The sequence below is a fragment of the Physella acuta genome, unplaced genomic scaffold, assembly GCF_028476545.2.
Source record: "Physella acuta isolate Inbredline_101_S28 unplaced genomic scaffold, ASM2847654v3 ptg000208l, whole genome shotgun sequence".
NCBI lineage: Eukaryota > Metazoa > Mollusca > Gastropoda > Physidae > Physella > Physella acuta.
In genome coordinates, this window is record NW_026731727.1 from 1,312,860 (window position 1) to 1,329,273 (window position 16,414).

Below are 16,414 nucleotides of genomic sequence, written 5' to 3' on the forward strand. Positions count from 1 at the left end.
ATTAAAGCAGACAAAATGACCCAACACATGTCACATTAAAGCAGACAAAATGACACCAACAAATGTCACATTAAAGCAGACAAAATGACCCAACAAATGTCACATTAAAGCAGACAAAATGACCCATCACATGTCACATTAAAGCAGACAAAATGACACCAACAAATGTCACATTAAAACAGACAAAATGAAACCAACAAATGTCACATTAAAGCAGACAAAATGACCCAACACATGTCACATTAAAGCAGACAAAATGACACCAACAAATGTCACATTAAAGCAGACAAAATGACCCAACAAATGTCACATTAAAGCAGACAAAATGACACCAACAAATGTCACATTAAAGCAGACAAAATGACACCAACACATGTCACATTAAAGCAGACAAAATGACCCAACACATGTCACATTAAAGCAGACAAAATGACACCAACAAATGTCACATTAAAGCAGACAAAATGACCCAACAAATGTCACATTAAAGCAGAAAAAATGACCCAACACATGTCACATTAAAGCAGACAAAATGACACCAACAAATGTCACATTAAAGCAGACAAAATGACCCAACACATGTCACATTAAAGCAGACAAAATGAAACCAACAAATGTCACATTAAAGCAGACAAAATGACACCAACAAATGTCACATTAAAGCAGACAAAATGACCCAACAAATGTCACATTAAAGCAGACAAAATGACCCAACACATGTCACATTAAAGCAGACAAAATGACACCAACAAATGTCACATTAAAGCAGACAAAATGAAACCAACAAATGTCACATTAAAGCAGACAAAATGACCCAACACATGTCACATTAAAGCAGACAAAATGACACCAACAAATGTCACATTAAAGCAGACAAAATGACCCAACAAATGTCACATTAAAGCAGACAAAATGACACCAACAAATGTCACATTAAAGCAGACAAAATGACACCAACACATGTCACATTAAAGCAGACAAAATGACCCAACACATGTCACATTAAAGCAGACAAAATGACACCAACAAATGTCACATTAAAGCAGACAAAATGACCCAACAAATGTCACATTAAAGCAGAAAAAATGACCCAACACATGTCACATTAAAGCAGACAAAATGACACCAACAAATGTCACATTAAAGCAGACAAAATGACACCAACACATGTCACATTAAAGCAGACAAAATGAAACCAACAAATGTCACATTAAAGCAGACAAAATGACACCAACAAATGTCACATTAAAGCAGACAAAATGACACCAACAAATGTCACATTAAAGCAGACAAAATGACACCAACACATGTCACATTAAAGCAGACAAAATGACCCAACACATGTCACATTAAAGCAGACAAAATGACACCAACACGTGTCACATTAAAGCAGACAAAATGACTTCCGATCTACCTTATTCTCACATTGAAGACCAACACAGCGAAAATGAAATGGCTGCTTTATTCTCCGTACATTCAACTGATGCGACTGAAGAAACCCCCCCCCCCCCACCTGTCATGACGTCTACGGGTATTTGACCCAGACGTCCCAGCCCGCCTGTACGTCCAGGGTTGTCAGGTTGACGTCCGCCATGACAAACTCGCACCTGTTGTCAGACGTGTGGTGGTTGAAGGCGGTGCAGGCGCCCCAGTGGGTGCAGTAGACAGCGCAGGAGACGGCGGATGTGGCCAGTGGCTCAGCTCTGTTGTCTGCCCTCACACAGCGCGAGTCGCTGGAGACCTTCACCCAGTGGCTCAACAGGAAGTTGCTAGTCCGGTTCTCTGCTGAGAATGTCAAGGTCGGTGTTAGCATCTGACTACAACTACATGGGGGGGGGGGAGGGTTCTTCAAACAAACGGACAAAACGTTGAATGGTTTCCTGCGATTGTCTCAAATATTTTGCCTTCAATGGGTAACCGGGATGTAGCTAACAAACGAAGCATGAAAATATGTTTTTGGCCGACATGAAAATATGTTTTTGGCCGACATGAAAATATGTTTTTGGCCGACATGAAAATATGTTTTTGGCCGACATGAAAATATGTTTTTGGCCGACAACCGCGATGAGTTGCCATGGTGTAACCGAACGAGACTAAAGAACGATAGACTGAATAAGTTGCAACTCGTTGGCATAAACATCACACATATACACACACACACACACACACACACACATATATATATATATATATATATATATATATATATATATATATATATATATATATATATATATATATATATATATATATATATAATATAACTAGGGGGAGTGGATATTGAATATATATAAGTGAAACTATGTGTGTGTATCCTTTATGCATTACTAAATTACTAAACCTTTCATCCGATCGCTATGAAACTTGAGGGTGTTGTTGAAAATGTTCCTGGAAAGGTTTGTGCAAAAAAAATTAAATTTCAGCTCAAAAAGACTTCTTAAGGCCCCATAATAGGGGAAGTAATCAGGCACAGATTATTTTGTAAAATATTAATTTGGTTGTTTCCCTTAGATATGTGGGAATACCTAAGATTAAAGCATAGATTGATTACCAATCGCTTTTTTAAGAAATGTAAATTTTCTGACAAAATTCAAGTTTTATATTCAAGTGTGTGTCTGCCAGTTTATATCAGCAGCAGTAGCACCCAGCTGTAGCACCCAGCCGTAGCACCCAGCTGTAGCACCCAGCCCTAGCACCCAGCTGTAGCACCCAGCCCTAGCACCCAGCCCTAGCACCCAGCCCTACCACCCAGCCGTAGCACCCAGCTGTAGCACCCAGCCCCATAGCGGGATCCTCGGTCTGGACTTAAACACTATTTAGTCATTAATTGAACTGGACAACACTATTTAGTCATTAATTGAACTGGACAACACTATTTAGTCATTAATTGAACTGGACAACACTATTTAGTCATTAATTGAACTGCACAACACTATTTAGTCATTAATTGAACTGGACAACACTATTTAGTCATTAATTGAACTGGACAACACTATTTAGTCATTAATTGAACTGGACAACACTATTTAGTCATTAATTGAACTGCACAACACTATTTAGTCATTAATTGAACTGGACAACACTATTTAGTCATTAATTGAACTGGACAACACTATTTAGTCATTAATTGAACTGGACAACACTATTTAGTCATTAATTGAACTGGACAACACTATTTAGTCATTAATTGAACTGGAAAACATTTTACAACACTATTTAGTCATTAATTGAACTGGACAACACTATTTAGTCATTAATTGAACTGGACAACACTATTTAGTCATTAATTGAACTGGACAACACTATTTAGTCATTAATTGAACTGGACAACACTATTTAGTCATTAATTGAACTGGACAACATTTTACAACACTATTTAGTCATTACTTGAACTAGAAAACATTTTACAACACTATTTAGTTATTAATTGAACTGGAAAACATTTTACAACACTATTTCGTCATTGATTGAACTAGAAAACATTTTACAACACTATTTAGTCATTGATTGAACTGGAAAACATTTTACAACACTATTTAGTCATTAATTGAACTGGAAAACATTTTACAACATTAGTCATTAATTGAACTGGAAAACATTTTACAACACTATTTAGTCATTAATTGAACTGGAAAACATTTTACAACACTATTTAGTCATTAATTGAACTGGAAAACATTTTTCTTCAGTATGCTTTTGGATGTTTTGCTTTGGTTTCACCACCCTAAATGGTGTCACCACCCTAAATGGTGTCACCCGTCGCTGTCCCGTCCCCCCGCCCCTTCCCTCTGCGACAGCCGGACCTACCTGTGGTGCTAGGAACGAGGTTAGTTCCTGCGTTCAAAGGTCTGGCCTCACAGACAAAGGTGAACGGGGCCGAGCAGTTGGCGTTTCTCCAGAGGTAGTTGGGCGGCCAGGCACTGATGCAGTCACCTAGAGGAGGACAGTAGGGGACCGGTACAGTCACCTAGAGGATGACAGTAGGGGACCGGTACAGTCACCTAGAGGAGGACAGTAGGGGACCGGTACAGTCACCTAGAGGATGACAGTAGGGGACCGGTACAGTCACCTAGAGGAGGACAGTAGGGGACCGGTACAGTCACCTAGAGGAGGACAGTAGGGGACCGGTACAGTCACCTAGAGGAGGACAGTAGGGGACCGGTACAGTCACCTAGAGGAGGACAGTAGGGGACCGGTACAGTCACCTAGAGGAGGACAGTAGGGGACCGGTACAGTCACCTAGAGGAGGACAGTAGGGGACCGGTACAGTCACCTAGAGGAGGACAGTAGGGGACCGGTACAGTCACCTAGAGGAGGACAGTAGGGGACCGGTACAGTCACCTAGAGGAGGACAGTAGGGGACCGGTACAGTCACCTAGAGGAGGACAGTAGGGGACCGGTACAGTCACCTAGAGGAGGACAGTAGGGGACCGGTACAGTCACCTAGAGGAGGACAGTAGGGGACCGGTACAGTCACCTAGAGGAGGACAGTAGGGGACCGGTACAGTCACCTAGAGGAGGACAGTAGGGGACCGGTACAGTCACCTAGAGGACAGTAGGGGACCGGTACAGTCACCTAGAGGACAGTAATGGACCGGTACAGTCACCTAGAGGAGGACAGTAGGGGACCGGTACAGTCACCTAGAGGAGGACAGTAGATGACCGGTACAGTCACCTAGAGGACAGTAGGGGACCGGTACAGTCACCTAGAGGAGGACAGTAGGGGACCGGTACAGTCACCTAGAGGAGGAGAGTAGGGGACCGGTACAGTCACCTAGAGGAGGACAGTAGGGGACCGGTACAGTCACCTAGAGGACAGTAGGGGACCGGTACAGTCACCTAGAGGAGGACAGTAGGGGACCGGTACAGTCACCTAGAGGAGGACAGTAGGGGACCGGTACAGTCACCTAGAGGAGGACAGTAGGGGACCGGTACAGTCACCTAGAGGACAGTAGGGGACCGGTACAGTCACCTAGAGGACAGTAGGGGACCGGTACAGTCACCTAGAGGAGGACAGTAGGGGACCGGTACAGTCACCTAGAGGAGGACAGTAGGGGACCGGTACAGTCACCTAGAGGAGGACAGTAGGGGACCGGTACAGTCACCTAGAGGAGGAGAGTAGGGGACCGGTACAGTCACCTAGAGGAGGACAGTAGGTACACAACCAGCTCAGTCATTGTTCTGTCACTTTAGTTCTGTCGCATTGGTTTGTCATTTTAGTAGTTTTGTCACATGACTTATGTCACTTTAGTTCTGTCACTTTAGATTTGACTGAGGCTTGAAATAATTTTAGTTGGTCTGACTTTTTAAAAAACCCAACTTGACCTCAGCACGACCTTTGACCTCCCATGGAGCGTATGCTGTACCTACCGTCGTGTCCAATGGGAATGGTGTTGTTGTTGTCGTAGTTGCCGAAGATGCCGCCGCTGCCTGCCGAGTACTTGTCAACCAGGTACTGCCAGAACCAGCTGCCTGAGGTGTTCACGTAGTAAATGCCAACCCAGCCCGGGCTGCCATTTTGGAACTGGGATTCTCTGGGGAAAGCAATTTCTAGGGGTAAGCTAGACTACGAATTACAGGGAGTAGGGGAGGGGGCAATAAGGTAGGAGTCACTGCCTGCAGGCATTGATTTGTTGTCAGAACATGTATCTCGTTTGACCTGTTTAGATGATTTCTTTGAATACTTGCGAATAATTATATAACGTAGTTTGTCAGCTGATTGGGCGTCCTGCACAACTGGTTAGGACTACTACTTGATTCTACGGTCAAACAACTGGTTAGGGCTACTACTTGATTCTACGGTCAAACAACTGGTTAGGGTTACTACTTGATTCTACGGTCAAACAACTGGTTAGGGCTACTACTTGATTCTACGGTCAAACAACTGGTTAGGGCTACTACTTGATTCTACGGTCAAACAACTGGTTAGGGCTACTACTTGATTCTACGGTCAAACAACTGGTTAGGGCTACTACTTGATTCTACGGTCAAACAACTGGTTAGAGCTACTACTTGATTCTACGGTCAAACAACTGGTTAGGGCTACTACTTGATTCTACGGTCAAACAACTGGTTAGGGCTACTACTTGATTCTACGGTCAAACAACTGGTTAGGGTTACTACTTGATTCTACGGTCAAACAACTGGTTAGGGCTACTACTTGATTCTACGGTCAAACAACTGGTTAGGGCTACTACTTGATTCTACGGTCAAACAACTGGTTAGGGCTACTACTTGATTCTACGGTCAAACAACTGGTTAGGGCTACTACTTGATTCTACGGTGAAACAACTGGTTAGGGCTACTACTTGATTCTACGGTCAAACAACTGGTTAGGGTTACTACTTGATGTCGAACTGCATTAGGAGCATCCCCTGCCGTTGTGTGACCCGGCTCTCTTATGACGACTATGGGACCTACATTTGTTTTAAGACCACCCTACACTAGGGACACAGTGGGCCGCTACATTTGATGACTACACTGAACCAGCGGTCACCCCCTGCGTTAATGTGATCGGCGGCTACCTGGACGCCATGCGAGGCCCCTCACACCCGGGCTGTCGACAATTGTGTTGTACCTAACTACTACGGAGTGGGACTAACGCACTAGGACTAGATCGCAGCTACGCGCGACGGTCAAGCTGGTATATACTCAAATGCAACTCGTAAATATGAGCTATTTTTCCAGGCTGCGAAAAAACTGTTGAAATCTGTTGATACTGCTGGTCTATGGCATTGTTTCTCACAAGCAGCATGACCTACGTCACCAACAAAAAGCTAACCCTAGCTGATACACGTCAAGTAACGCTAACTAACACAGTTAACACACGTTAACTAAAGCCAACCTGAAATTTTTGTAAGCCGTGTTTTCGGCGTCACTTGAAATGACGACCAGTCCGCCGCCATCTTGTAGACAAGCGTCCTGTGCTGCATGCCAGTCCAAGGTGGCGCTTGACGTCTTGTAGCAGAAGCCGCTGACGTCCGTGTAGTTAGTGGGGCAGGTGCTCTCTACAGCTGGGGGACAAGGGAGCCAGCAGTTACAACTAGACAACTATATATACAAAATATCTTCATGCGGGGTGTGACACCAACTGTCATCACATTGGCTACCACCCAACCAAGTGTCACCACTGACTAAATCGAATTGTGTTTATGTATGCAGACAGCCCAAAGTTATGTAACAAACTTGCCATTTGTATGCACAGGCCCACTGTAAAAACAATACTTGTTATGTAATGTACTGTCTAATGTAATATAAACAGCTCAAACTGAATCTGTGTCTCTATATGTAAGAGCACATGTATCTAGTAAAAAAATCAACTTGATCGTTAGTTATTCTTAAAGTGTTTGTTATTTCATGTTTAAGAAAAATTAATATCAATGGTTTTGTAATAACAAGTTTCATTTTCCAAATTTATCATTTCAATGCCTTTTATTTATTTTATACACTGAACGTACTGTTTACTAAGTATTATTTATAATCAATAACAGTTTAGAAGACGCCCCAAAATGCCCTCTTTGTTTACTTCTATCTTTAAGTTGGCAGACAAGCTTGGGGTATTGTATTCGTTCACTAAATGGAATCAGGCGCATTCGCCGGCGCCCCAGCAGGGTACGATTGGCACCCCGGGTTATGCTGTGAGATCTATGGTGCATACGTTCGGTTACTATAGTCCTTTACTAAATCGAATCTAGGGTATCCTCCGGCGCCCCGACAGAGTGCTATTTAGCGCCCCGGGCCTTCCGAGAGCGCTATGGCGCCAAGATTCGTTTAACTGAGTGCAATAGAATATGGATAAGATGGGGTATTTTAGTCGTTTACTAAGTTGAAACAGGCGGGTCCGCCGGTGTCCCGGCAGAATACGATTTGGCGTCTTGGGCTATACTATGAGCACTATGCGTTTAGGTTCATGTTTATGTATGCGTTTAAGTTTGTGTTTATGTCCGCGTTTAATTTTATCTTATTTTCTGAGTTATTGTTTGCGTTTAGGTTAGCGTTTCCGCTTTTTTTTTCTATTTGTATTTGCATTTGTGTGTATGTTTACTTTTGTGTTTATTTCGGTTTTTGTTTGCGTTTGCTTTTGTGTTTGTATATTGGTTTGGGTTGTTTGTGGTTAGTGATAAGTTTAAAGTTTGGTTAAGGTTATGTGTTATTTCTAAATCGTTCATACCGGGTATATGTTGCTTAATAAACACACACACCTATACACAGAGGCCAGTGCAATGCCTGGCCGGGGCGGCTAGTATTAAATATTTTTTACAACGGGGGCGATAAAAACTAAAAATTAATGACCAAGAACAATTAGATTTCAAACTAGAAGACATTACTCACACAAAAGTGCATTATACTTGTGGAAAAGCTATTGATACTGGCTTAATTATAGTCTTGGAGGTGGTACCTCCGACACAAGTATTACGTGTCAACTAGTTGACTACAGCTTCAGCCTGCTTTTCTTTTTGGATTTGCTTCCATAGCCTTTGTCCAACCAAGAACAAACTACAAGGCAGCAGTTGTTTGATTTGCTTCCATAGCCTTTGTCCAACCAAGAACAAACTACAAGGCAGCAGTTGTTTGATTTGCTTCCATAGCCTTTGTCCAACCAAGAACAAACTACAAGGCAGCAGTTGTTTGATTTGCTGCCATAGCCTCTGTCCAACTAAGAACAAACTACAAGGCAGCATTTGTTTGATTTGCTGCCATAGCCTTTGTCCAACCAAGAACAAACTACAAGGCAGCAGTTGTTTGATTTGCTTCCATAGCCTTTGTCCAACCAAGAACAAACTACAAGGCACCAGTTGTTTGATTTGCTTCCATAGCCTTTGTCCAACCAAGAACAAACTACAAGGCAGCAGTTGTTGGATTTGCTTCCATAGCCTTTGTCCAACCAAGAACAAACTACAAGGCAGCAGTTGTTTGATTTGCTTCCATAGCCTTTGTCCAACCAAGAACAAACTACAAGGCAGCAGTTGTTTGATTTGCTGCCATAGCCTCTGTCCAACTAAGAACAAACTACAAGGCAGCATTTGTTTGATTTGCTTCCATAGCCTTTGTCCAACCAAGAACAAACTACAAGGCAGCAGTTGTTTGATTTGCTTCCATAGCCTTTGTCCAACCAAGAACAAACTACAAGGCACCAGTTGTTTGATTTGCTTCCATAGCCTTTGTCCAACCAAGAACAAACTACAAGGCAGCAGTTGTTGGATTTGCTTCCATAGCCTTTGTCCAACCAAGAACAAACTACAAGGCAGCAGTTGTTTGATTTGCTTCCATAGCCTTTGTCCAACCAAGAACAAACTACAAGGCAGCTGTTGTTTGATTTTGGAGTTGTCTCTCTTAGATGAGTGGCTGTCTCCAGCAATCGAGCCTCATCTGCCCGAGGGTTCAAATTCGGGAGAAAATTAGAACATTTTACAATTTTAGAATCCTGATCGCGTTGATCGTATTTTGTTATCAAATTCGAAAAATAAATATTATTGGCTGTTATTGCTACATACAGTAAAAAAATGTACTATAATGCTCACTGTTTAGTGCACTTTAACATTTTATAATAATAAATAAATGAGTTGAAACAAATTATAAGGTAAATCAGACCCCATGAAACTTCAGATGCGCTTTTTTTTTTTCAAAACTAAATTTTGAGAGATAGAACAAGATAACACTAGGGGGACGATATACAGTGTAGTTTTTTTGGCAATCTGGACTAGTGGCGGATTAAGTGTGAGGGGAGGGGGGAGAGGGCTGCAGTAGGGGCCCCGATTTTAGGGGTCCCCAAATTTCTTTTTCAAAACATAGTAATATCCATTACAAAGTGAAATTGTTTGGTTTTTATTTTCTTAAAAAATGATGCTTTATATTCGAATCACAAGCTTATTTCATTTTTTTAAATATCAAACACTAGTACACACTAGAGTAAAAATACCAGCTGTCATCACCTCCTCCCCGGACATTGTTTACGTACAGCCGACACTCCCTAAAATAAATAGTCCTGACAGCGTTCGCTTATGACAATAATAAACCGGGAGTGATCTCCTCTAAACTTTCTCGAATATTCTTATATAACACTACGGGGGATGGCAACTCGCGAAATAGACAATATTGTTAATCCATTTTAATTACTTAAACTTTTTATAATAGAATAGAATCCCGTAGAAAAAAGAATTGCACACCAAGTGAATGCCAAACAAAATGTGTATAATAGTGCGGAAAATTATTAGTACTTTATAAATTCACATGCGTTTTTTGAGAAATCGGAAATAGCGTAAATGAGTACTTCCTGTCAACAGTCATTACACAAAATTTGATAGATGGAAAAGAATTAGATCTTTTACTTACATATGAAATTTCATGTATATATCTTTAATCGTACTCAAGTTATATGCTTTTGAAAAAGTGAAAGTGGAAAAAGTTCCACTTCCGGTTATCGGAAATCGCTGAAAAGTTGATACATATCAACAAATTTGCTATAATACTTAAATATGAAATTTCATTAACTTAGCTGTAACGGTACTCAAGTTATCGTATTCACAGACACACACACAGACTCACACACATACATACACAGACATAGGACAAGATTGCAAAACTATGTTTTTCCGACTCAGGAAGGTGTAAAACGTCGAGATTTGCAAAAATCTCGATTATTATTTTTTTGCACAATTACAATACTTTCTCTATACTTCGTATACGAAAAAGTAAAAATGGGTTGATTTTAGAGTTAAAAACACAAACATCGGCTGAATTCTGACAAATGAGTTTATGATTGACGCCTCTTAAAAAATGTACAACAATTGAAAGTTATTCAGTCAGATAGGGTCTATATTTTGAATTAGCTCTCACTCGCAAGCATTCAGACAAGCAGCATTATAGACTAAAAATGACAGACCGTCTTTGCTTACCCGCTACGCTACTAAGAAAGGTATGAAAGATATTTAACATTTTTGTTATTGGAAGTGAGGTTTTGGATAGTGATGCTGTTTATGTATATGAGCTTCTAAGGGCCTGAAGTAAACAGATATATATATATATATATATATATATATATATATATATATATATATATATATATATATATGTATCAAAAAGTTTCAGCCCGGGGCCCCGCCCTAGCTTCAACCGCCCCTGATCTGGATCAGTATGGAATTCGTATCACTCTCATTTCGCTTAACTGGGAATCGCGGGAACACGATAAAATCATTTTAGATGAGGAAATTTGTGTTGACTAGAAATATTGGATTTGATCGTAAAAGAGAAGAGAAAAATTAGTTTTTTTTTGTCTAGTCTTAGTTCCATGTAATTTTAGGCTGTCTTTCTAGCTGTAGAAAGTAGGGCCTACACGTAGTTGCCTACACGTGGGAAACGTAGGGGCTACACATAGGGGCCTACACGTAGCGTGTTTTGGAAGGTACTAAGGTGCTAACAAAACCACTCAACTTCATGAAAAAATAGATCTCTATGTTTTGTTTGGTAAACTTTACCGCTCTCAAAGCAGAATTGGAGTCGGTGACCGGTGAATGCGTTCTAGGCGATGCAGGTCAAAAGTCCCCACCGCCACACACAAGATTAGCAATAGCTAGAATGATTGCGTTGTGACCTGGATTTTATCATTTTACCACTCCCCATTTCCGATTATCCTTTTGTTCTTCTATGTTTTTAAGTTTGTAAAGTTTGTAAAGCTTTTCTAAATTTTATACATACATTTTACCATATCATCAATATCGAGGGGATTAGACGATTCCGTGACAACAACGTGACAACAACGTGACAACAACGTGACAACAACGTGACAACAACGTGACAACATCGTGAAAACAAGGCGACAACAAGGCGACAACAACGCGACAAAAACGTGACAACAACTTGGCCACTTACCGACAAAGTACAGAAGCAAACAAAGAGATCTAACACACATTGCTCAAGCCAGCGTTGCCAGTAATGCCACTCTGTTAGTACAGGTAATGCCACTCTGCCAGTACAGGTAGTGTCACTCTGCCAGTAAGGTAATGCCACTCTGCTAGTACAGGTAATGCCACTCTGCCAGTACAGGTAGTGTCACTCTGCTAGTACAGGTAATGCCACTCTGCCAGGTGCTGGTGGGATAGCGAGTCGCAGAGCTGTGATTGATCAGGGAGTTAGGGGTGGGAGAGGAGAGCGTCTCATTGAAACGTCAGATCATAGGCGTATCGGTCTTACAACTGGGCTAATGTTGTTTTACAGCTGGGCTAATGCTGTCTTACAGCTGGGCTAATGCTGTCTTACAACTGGGCTAATGCTGTCTTACATCTTGTCTTACAGCTGGGCTAATGCTGTCTTACATCTTGTCTTACAGCTGGGCTAATATTGTCTTACAGCTGGGCTAATATTGTCTTACAGCTGGGCTAATGTTGTCTTACAGCTGGGATAATGCTGTCTTACAGCTGGGCTAATGCTGTCTTACATCTTGTCTTACAGCTGGGCTAATACTGTCTTACAGCTGGGCTAATGCTGTCTTACATCTTGTCTTACAGAAGGGCTAATGTTGTTTTACAGTTGGGCCACTGCTGTCTTACATCTTGTCTTACAGCTGGGCTAATGCTGTCTTACAGCTGGGCTAATGCTGTCTTACATCTTGTCTTACAGCTGGGCTAATATTGTCTTACAGCTGGGCTAATGCTGTCTTACATCTTGTCTTACAGCTGGGCTAATATTGTCTTACAGCTAGGCTAATATTGTCTTACAGCTGGGCTAATGCTGTCTTACAGCTGGGCTAATATTGTCTTACATCTTGTCTTACAGCTGGGCTAATATTGTCTTACAGCTGGGCTAATGTTGTCTTACAGCTGGGCTAATGCTGTCTTACATCTTATCTTACAGCTGGGCTAATGCTGTCTTACATCTTGTCTTTCAGCTGAGCTAATGCTGTCTTACAGCTGGGCTAATGTTGTCTTACATCTTGTCTTACAGCTGGGCTAATATTGTCTTACAGCTGGGCTAATATTGTCTTACAGCTGGGCTAATGTTGTCTTACAGCTGGGCTAATGTTGTCTTACAGCTGTGCTAATGCTGTCTTACATCTTGTCTTACAGCTGGGCTAATGCTGACTTACATTTTGTCTTACAGCTAGGCTAATGTTGTCTTACATCTTGTCTTACAGCTGGGCTAATATTGTCTTACAGCTGGGAAAATGTTGTCTTACATCTTGTCTTACAGCTGGGCTAATGTTGTCTTACAGCTGGGCTAATGCTGTCTTACATCTTGTCTTACAGCTGGGATAATGCTGTCTTACATTTTGTCTTACAGCTGGGCTAATGTTGTCTTACAGTTGGGCTAATGCTGTCTTACATCTTGTCTTACAGCTGGGCTAATGTTGTCTTACAGCTGGGCTAATGCTGTCTTACATCTTGTCTTACAGCTGGGCTAATGTTGTCTTACAGCTGGGCTAATGCTGTCTTACATCTTGTCTTACAGCTGGGCTAATGTTGTCTTACAGCTGGGCTAATTTTGTCTTACAGCTGGGCTAATGTTTAAACTTTTGAGTGCGCCCCCCCCCCCCCCCCGTGTCGCACCACCTCTGGCTCATGTTACACGTGAGGCTATGGGAGGTGACGTGTTGACTCGGGGCGACTCAGCGCCCAGCACGCACGCCTTTGTTGGTTGTCAAAACACAAAAATCCATTTTTTGATTCGTGCCTCAGCTGCTGGGGTCAAGATTTTAAGTTTTTCATTAGCTTTGAGTGGATTTAGCAAGTGTCATATAAGTGTTGTTAGCATTAAGCAAGTTTGGCATGTCAGATAATGTTTAAATGTTGAATAAATTTTTACAGTTTTTCAATTAAGCTTTTATTGAAGAAACAATATCTCTCTATGTGTAGCAAATGTTGTCAATTATTTTAGAAGCATCCCCAATCCTGCAATTATTTTAGAAGCATCCCCAATCCTGCAATTATTTTAGAAGCATCCCCAATCCTGCAATTTACATATAAATTTGTATCGGATGATAAAGCGAGAGTAGGGGCTATCATTAGTTCAGTCTCATGACGTTTAGTATCTGCAATTAATTTTAAGATAATTAGACTCAACTCCAATGTTGGTCGATAAAGTGAGAAAAAGATTCCACAAGCGACCAATGTTTGAACCCAACAGAGCTTTCTCCTTTAATTCAAGTGCTTTTAAAGCTGATCGTTATAACGGTTTCTATACTTGTTTTATTTCAATTATAGTTAGATCTATATAATTAGCAATACATAATTATTTATAAATATATTTTTCTTTTGTTGAAGAGTATTTATAAAAGCTTGTTATTTTAAACATTTTTATAAATCTAGTTTCTACAAGCTTTAAGTTAACTTATTTTATCTATCGTAATTTCTGTCGTCATAGATCGAAACTGCAGTGCAAAATTTCGAGCACTTGTAACTGACCTATTCGTTTCAAACTTGGCACGTGGGTCCGATGTTTCTTCCAGAATTTTATTTCTCCGGGGGGCACTTGAAATTTTTGGAGGGTGGGTGGTGGGGGTGGGGGGGGGGTGGGGAGGGTCAAGACCCGACGAAAATACATAATGACATCAAACTTAACTTAATAGTATGACCAATTAATTTTTTATGAACTAAGATTTTCTTAAATTATTAGGGTGTCCTACTATTATTCCGCACTGTTATACGCAATTATTATGTTCATTTGGTACGAAATAGTTTTTAGTCATAAAACTACTGTACTACTCATTTTAAAGTACTGAAAAAAAATGCATATAAAACGTTTCAATAACAATATGTTATGTAAAAAAAAAAGACTAAAAAGGAGGAAAATAATTATTTTCTGTATATATATATATATATATATATATATATATATATATATATAATATATATATATAATAACTAGATAAATGGCCCGTTGAGGGAGAAATACAACGGGCGCTTGGTTGATAGTGTTGACTTTTTCTCTAAATTGAAACCCAAACCAAAAGCCCCGCCTCAATCTCAAATTTAACCGGAACGAAAATGTCACTGAAAGCGGATTTTTATCCAGAATCGGCATTTTATCCGAATCCATAAATGTAACTTGAAATAAAACACCTTATAACCCTAATCTTAATCCTGATACTAAAGCTTAGTATATATATATATATTACTTTTCCGAGATATTTGAAAAATGTAGATTAACTTTTATATATATATATATATATATATATATATATATATATATATATAATATATATATATATATATATATATATATATATATATATATATTAGCTGCATACCTGTGCTCCGCCACGGTAAATCTTTTTAAATGTACCAACTTGGAACAGAACAAAACACAACACAAACACAAAAGAAAAACAAACACAATGCAAACACAAACGAAAACACAAATGCAACACACAAACACAAAAGAAAAAACAAACGCAAATAAAAACACAACTGAAAACACCAACACAACGCAAACACAAACGCAAAAAAAACACAAACGAAAAAAAAACACAACACTCATACATAAACACAACTTAAATAGTTAACCCGGGTGACTAATCGTCAACTGCCGCGGCGCCGAAGGTCGCGCCTGATTCTATATAGTCAACGGTTATTGTTGCCTATCGTGTCTTTAGTGTAATCCTTTTTTAAACGAACGTATGTGCCATAGTGCTTGCAGTGTTTCTTCCAGACTTTTTTCTCCGGGGGGGGGGGGGGGCACTTGAAATTTTCGGGGGGGGGGGGGGGGGGCGGTAAACTTTCTTCGGGGGGGGGGGGGGCGGACACTGTTAAAAGTATATATTTTCTATATAAATTATATAAATTTCATTTCGTTCGGGGGGGGGGGGGGGGGGCGGTAAACATTTTTTCGGGGGGGGGGGGGGGCTTTGCCCCCCCCCCCCCCGAAGAGATGCCTGGAAGAAACTCTGAGTGCTTGCAGGGAAGCCCTGGGCGATTCTGGTCATGCAATCACCGGGGCGCCGGCTGATGCACCTCTTGCAGTTTCACCGCTGAATCAAGTAGTACACCTGAACCTCAGGACGTCCAATCAACGGATACCAAGTTATAAGATAGCCGTTCTGGAAATCTGGGCGCCAAACAGTATATTGTGAAAATTCGCACCCTCCCGGGGCGCCACCCCTAAGAAATTGTTTCCTTTTTTTTTTTTGCAGAAATTTTCTTGAGAGTATTCTCATCCGCTCCCACAAGTTTCATGGCACTCGGATGACCGGTGTCTAACAGCATCCAACTTTACTTTCTTATATACAGAGTTTCTTCCAGGCATCTCTTTCCCCCCCCCCCCCCCCCCGAACGAAATGAAATTTATATAATTTATATAGAAAATATATACTTTTAACAGTGTCCGCCCCCCCCCCCCCGAAAAAAGTTTACCGCCTCCCCCCCCCCCCCCGAAAATTTCAACTGCCCCTTGGAGAAAAAAGTCTGGAAGAAACACTGCTTAT

The 16,414-nt window shown here is 40.9% G+C and overlaps 1 protein-coding gene across 1 annotated transcript; it reads right to left on the bottom strand.

The window, feature by feature from the left end:
* Positions 1-1,521: 1,521 nt before the first annotated feature.
* LOC131937369 (C-type lectin 16) lies at positions 1,522-12,094 on the bottom strand. Its single transcript, XM_059294744.1, has 5 exons — positions 11,869-12,094; positions 6,845-7,013; positions 5,371-5,534; positions 3,808-3,933; positions 1,522-1,785 (listed from the first exon to the last, which is right to left on the bottom strand). The coding sequence occupies exons 1-5, from the start codon at positions 11,906-11,908 to the stop codon at positions 1,526-1,528; spliced, it is 759 nt and encodes a 252-aa protein (XP_059150727.1). The 5' UTR covers positions 11,909-12,094; the 3' UTR covers positions 1,522-1,525.
* Between the last annotated feature and the right edge of the window lie 4,320 nt (positions 12,095-16,414).

Bases quoted from the DNA above. Each gene is read 5' to 3' on its own strand.
- LOC131937369 (XM_059294744.1), bottom strand. From the start codon at position 11,908: ATGTGTGTTAGATCTCTTTGTTTGCTTCTGTACTTTGTCG. The intron at 7,014-11,868 runs GTAAGTGGCCAA...CTTGTCCCCCAG, and splicing joins TTTGCTTCTGTACTTTGTCG to CTGTAGAGAGCACCTGCCCC. The intron at 3,934-5,370 runs GTAGGTACAGCA...GTCCTCCTCTAG, and splicing joins CATTCCCATTGGACACGACG to GTGACTGCATCAGTGCCTGG.